General features: G+C 42.8%; 1 protein-coding gene across 1 annotated transcript in view; it reads left to right on the top strand.

The window, feature by feature from the left end:
- The window catches only part of GAS6 (growth arrest-specific 6), an 89195-nt gene extending 83403 nt beyond the window's left edge, over window positions 1–5792 (top strand). The window contains exons 13-15 of the mRNA XM_009326304.1: window positions 510–682; window positions 1523–1751; window positions 5215–5792. Of these exons, the coding sequence (XP_009324579.1) occupies window positions 510–682; window positions 1523–1751; window positions 5215–5366 (554 nt within the window). The 3' untranslated portion in view covers window positions 5367–5792. The remainder of the gene's footprint in view (window positions 1–509; window positions 683–1522; window positions 1752–5214) is intronic.
- Window positions 5793–5918: the final 126 nt, after the last annotated feature.

Consider the following 5918-nt stretch of genomic DNA (forward strand, 5'->3'; position numbering starts at 1 on the left):
ACATCCCATGCTTCTGAGAGGTTGGTGATCAGGAAGCAGTTAGGTAGGTGATCAGTATAGTATGCTTATATCCTTTTTCAGTTTAATACAGGCTTTCATAGAAATGTTTCCTGTGTGTCAGATTTAGACTTAGATTCCTCAGTGATCTTTGGACAGTCAAGAGCGATGCAAAAATTGGGTGCCCTAACTTGCAGCAGCTCTTTGAATGTGTTGGTCTGACAGCCATGGGAATCTGAATCTCTCTTTGTGATAAAAAAGCGTAACCTTGTCCTTTGACGTTCTGAAAGGCAGCAGAATGCAGACGGTAACAAGAGGAAACTGATGCCATTTTCTTCTCTGATTTTATGTTCAGGTGCTTTGGAATTTTTTTTTTTTTTTGAGTAAAAGAAACGTGGCAGTCCCTCCACATGCTCATCTATCTATCCTCTTCTCCAGGCAGCAATTGCACAGCCTACCCATTTGACCTGTTAGTCCTATGATTGTCATGCTACGCGTTTCTTCTTTTGCAGTGCAACCTTCTTCTGGAAATGACACCAAGACAAGTTGGGAAATAGAAGTAAATGCTGCAATTCAACCAGCAACAGATACTGGTGTGCTGTTCGCTCTAGTTACAGAAGAAGCGTCTGTCCCTTTATCACTATCTCTGATTGATTATCACTCCACAAAGAAACTGAAACAACAGGTACAGACTTAAGCATTTTTCTAGAGAAGGTTCCTTGCTATTTCCTGGCAACTGAAAGTCATTTTCAAAAAACAGTCGTCAGGTTTGCTGCCTGCCTGCTTATTTGCCCCCACCAGTTCAGAACACAGTCTGAGACTGAGGTGCTTGGCTGACACCAAAGTTCTGCCTCCTATGGGTGTGTGTCAGACACTGCTAGGGAGCTCTTTGCAAATGTGGTCTAGGTAAAAGATAGAACTGGTCTCTTGAATGCAGGCATATGTTGTTATGTTTTTCTGGCACAGAAGCTGTTTAATGCCATAAGCAAGGAGCTCATCAGTAACAGTCCCAAAGTAGTCAAGAGACAGGCTTAGGTGTCACTCCAGGTGCTGTGGAAGGCCAGTTGTGATGGAAACTACTGATTTAATAGTATTCATAATAAAGGGCTAGATTCTGGCATTACATAAGTGTAAATCAGGAATGACTTCACTAAAACCCACGAGCCAGCTTTTCATTTATAGTAGACTATTTCAGTTGGAAGGGACCTACAACCATCATCTAGTCCAACAACAGCTCTAGTCTATTTGGTTCCAGTGCAATGTAGCAACCTCTTTAAGAAGCACTAAGAATTCTCCTTGAGAAGACAGTGGTTACGACTAACAATTAGTCCCACTGGTTCATTGGTTTTTCATCTATGCAAGTGAGATCAGAACATGATCAGCAATAGTAATAAGGCTAATTCTCTGGTGGCTCTGCAATATCTTTGTGAACAAGACCACAGTGGTGTCATCCTGGCCCTGAATAAGCATGGCTAGGTATATTTCCGCTCACTGCCTTCTTTTTCTTCTTTCCCCTGCTGTCTAGTTTATCATCATAGCCTTGGAGAACACAGTTGTGTCCAGACTGGCAATAAATCTGTGTGATAAGAAGGAACACTCTGTGGACATCCTCCTCAAGAAGGATCACTTATCCCTGAGGGTAGATGGGATAGCAGGAGAGAGTGAACTAAGCATCTCTGAGTTAGAGGACAGCCTGTCCATCTTGGAGAGCTCTTTGCAGTCAACGGTGAAGACGTATGTGGGAGGATTGCCAGGTGAGCATCCAGTTTTGTAGCATGGACTACAGACTCCCAACTCGCCTCGCTGAGCTGGCAGTCAGGAAAACTGTCTCTGTTCATCCAAGCTGGGAGCCTCCTTCTCTGTTTCTGCTTGAGCAGGCTTTGTCTGCAGTGCAGGCATGTGGTTTTAACAGATGTGAGGTTGTGCTTGACAATTTTTTTTTTTTTTTTTTTTGTGGAATGATTGTGTCCTTCTGAGGACAGCTGGAGGAAAAACCAGAAAGAGGACGTTTTGCTTGGTCAGCAATAGGAATGATTTATCTGAAGGATAGCTGTAAGCAGGGTCATTATCTTAAACCTGGTAAAATCCATAGGAGCTGTACCACAGGCTCCTGCAGTGCTTCATTAGTGCTCCTTAGGTGAGAGTGTGTGAGCACTCCTTGTGGGGAGTTCCAGTCACCTCACGTTGTTTTGCCTGATGCTTGGGAAGCCCAGTGTGGTGATTCTCCCTGGCTGATGTTCTCTTTGAACTGATCACAGCACTACACAATTAACAGATTTCCTCCCAGCAGAGCGTACTTAGGGCACGACCCAGGGGCTACCACAATTTATGGCTTTGCTGGCTTTTCAGAAACAACAGGGCTTCTTGTTGGAGGTCAGTTTGCTCCTCTGTTCTGAACCTGGAAGATCATGAATCATGAATTTTTGGCCAAGTTTGGGGGTTTGTTTCTTGTTCTGGCTGAACTGGTTTATCAGTCCCTACCGCTGAGGAATGCAGTTAAGGAAACGCTTGTGTCTCTGATGCACAGCAGTACATCCTATTTTGTTGCCAGCAGCTAAGCAAAATCTTGCCCTTACTTGCCTAAGCAAGGGAGGAGCAGCAGTGTTGGCCTCTTGGTAGGTGCTGAAGCAGTCAGGCTGGAACAGGGTGGCCGAGGTGCCATGTGTGCCAGGACATATGGCGTGACTGTTCCCACCATGAACAAGAGTTTACAGAGTATTTATGCCGATGATGTAAATGACTCCTAGTCACACCTAAAGGGGGAGGCCACACACTCTGGGATGTTCACACACTGGCAGGGACAACGCTGAATCCCCAGATTGAATTGTCTGAGCTGGCCATTGCACAAGGAAGAGAGGTCACCTGCTTTCCTTCAAGTAGCTCTCAAATGCACAGCAGAGACTTTCACAGCTCAGAAAACAATCCCATTCTGTTGCTGTCCCGAGTTCTCTGTGGTTCGTTTAGACTAACCGTGCTGGGTGAAGCACAGATTTTAATTAGCCAGAACTAAGTGTGAGATATCATAGCTACGGCTGTTTAGACCCAGCTGGCTTCTGTAGGTTTAGCTACTTTCCCCCTTTGACCTGTTCTGCTCAGCAATGGGAATTTCTGCCTGTGGTCTGCTTTTGCCATTGAGAGGAACCCAGCACTTGCGTTGAGAAACCTTGTCATTTGCCAAAAGAACAAACATTTCAGAACTTTAGTTGGATTCATCACTCTGGGTTAAATAACTATACCAAATGGTCAGATCTGAGTTTTGCTCATGCAAATATTGAAAACATTACATTGGTTTTGGTTTTTCCCTGCTTCCATACCCTGTGGAAAAAGCGAAGTATAGTGGTCAAACTTAATGTCTTTATTCCATTTGCCACAATTAAAGCAAGAATTCTGGGTCAAAATATGTAGTATGTCCCATCCTAAGTACAGCTAATATTGCAGAGGTGGAAGAAATATTATTTAGAGTTTCAAGAGATAAGAAGGAACATATAAGCATTTACTACCTTTTCTATGGTATTTTCAGTTCGGGTAAATCCTAAATTATGTAATTTATATGATGCATAGGTGTTTTTCCAGGCATTTCTGGTGTATACCACCAGATGAAGGAGCCTGGGAACAAGACTTCTGAGTCTTTACAGGGCCACATTTCAGACGGATACATTTCTAGTCAAAACAGAAAATTAAATATTTGACCTGATTTGCAATTAAAACACAAAGAAAATTTTTTTTAACTAAGTTTTGATAGTATCTTACAAATTTGTCTCAAAGCCCACACTGTCCTTCAGTCAGCCCTGTGGCACACGTAGCAGCAATCTGCATGATTCCTTAGACGAGCGTTCAAGCCGTTAAGCCAACACTGTCAACTTCTTCTGAGTCAAAATTTAGTTTACATTCATGTGAGGTACTACAACACAGATGCCCCCTTCTCTTAAGCAAATTTCACAGATAAAATTTGGTAAATGGGGAGGAATAGGAAATAGCTAAAATGATTAGTTTAAGCAACTACCAAACAATGGTACTTTTCAGCAAGGAAGCTGAAAAATTTATAGTATCTCTTTGTGGCTTACAGATCCCACACAAATATTCTTTCTCTCAGACTCAGTCCCAGAGTCTGTCCTCAGTCTGAGCTGTGTTTGATCACATCAGCTTCAAATTTGGCCCTGCGTGTCTCCAGGCAAAATCGTTTGAATTGCATATAATCTCAGGTCAACAGGACAACCTATTGTTCAGGTTGTCCTTGTTTCAGTGTAAAGATAAGGGGTTTACTTAGCTACCTATATCACTGTGAAGTTAAATAATCTTTGAGACATTCATTGCTTTCCATTGCACAACCAGCTTGACTGGGTCGGCTTTGGGTTGTAAATAAACTAATAACCTTCGGGGAAGGTTAGAGGACACAGTTCATGTAAATTTTCGTGTTATTACTTTATTACGTGCGGGTTTTCTTGTTTATTTAAGGTCAAATTGTATATGATGTTACAGAAGCTAGTAATAAGATTGACCAATTTTCTCTAGACTGTTGGACTGTACTTAGTGTCTTCTTCCTTGCTATTTGTTTTCTGCCTCTGGTAAACTGATCAAAAGTATGTCACCAGTGGATCTCCGTAGAAAAAATTAGTCTCATTAGTCTTACCAACTCAACTGATGTATTCCAGCACCTTTCTGATGAATGCCAGCAGCCTCCTTGTGCATGATCAGAGAACAGTAAAGATGAGTGCAGCAAGTGGTAGAGGCTGCGTACAGGAGGAGCCTTCCTGTCATGAAGTTCTGTAACCTCTTGGCAGGTACTTTGAAGAGAGAGAGGGAGAGCATTAGAGGAAGGTGTAACAACTCCACTAAAGATGAAGTGGAGGGTTCAGAGATGGAGGGGGGGGACGTCGAGACGGAAAGCAGCGTGAACACAGTGTGCAACTGGAGTGAAGCCTTGCTGCTGTGCAGCACATAGGGTCATCAGGACTGGAGGCCTTGCGGAGACACAGAGCAGCTGAGGAAGGGTTCAGCCTGGGAGAAGGGCTTCTGTGCACAAGAGCAGATGGCGTTTTCCCCACGTCCGGGATTGTGCTCTTGCCTTCTGGTGAGAGGGCCGGGGGGTAGGTAGAAATCACGGAGTGGAGAAGAGGAGAGTTTGAATTCATTGAAGTGATGCTCGTCTGAGCATGGGTAGGACTGGTATGTATTCAAAAGCAGCCATCAGAGATGTTTGTCTCCCCTTTCACACAGACGTTCCTGTGACTTCCACTCTGGTCACCGCGTCCTACCACGGCTGCATGACCGTCAGGCTGAGCAACAAGGCACTGGACTTAGACGAGGCTCTCTACAAGCACAGTGACATCACCTCACATTCCTGTCCTCCGGTTGAGGCGGGTCAGTAGGTACCACTGCAATGCGAAAGTTTTATATTCAGAAACTTTCAATGCTTTTCTTTTTTTTTTTTTAAAGATATAAATTATTCAGACCTACCGCACTGCGTGTATAGTTTCTCTTAAACACTGAAGTTATGTAGGAGCTACTGATCCTTATGTCAGATTGATTATTGAAATACTCCTTTGCTTTGAGGTTTAAAGGTTGTAATATATTTGTAAATAGTTCAGAAGACTAATATTAAATAAGCCAAAAGTACAGAATATACCTAAAGTGAATGTTATCTTTAGACTGTAAGAGACAGTTTGTAATGCGGAAAATCTGGTAATATATGAGTGTGGACTGGAAGAAAAATAATAATTCTGTATTATTTTTTATTACCAAACACTGCTATATGATTTGCAAAATATGAGAGAATAAAATATTTACATACAAGTTTTTAATTTATCTGTACTGAAATTATTCTGTATTCTGTTGTTTGGAGGTAATGATGCAGGCTATGCCTGATGTGAAGATTACACTGGGGGGGGGGGTTGGTTTTTTTGTTTGGGGGGGGGGGGGTT

This window comes from Pygoscelis adeliae, unplaced genomic scaffold, assembly GCF_000699105.1.
Source record: "Pygoscelis adeliae isolate BGI_AS28 unplaced genomic scaffold, ASM69910v1 Scaffold156, whole genome shotgun sequence".
Taxonomy (NCBI): Eukaryota; Metazoa; Chordata; class Aves; order Sphenisciformes; family Spheniscidae; genus Pygoscelis; species Pygoscelis adeliae.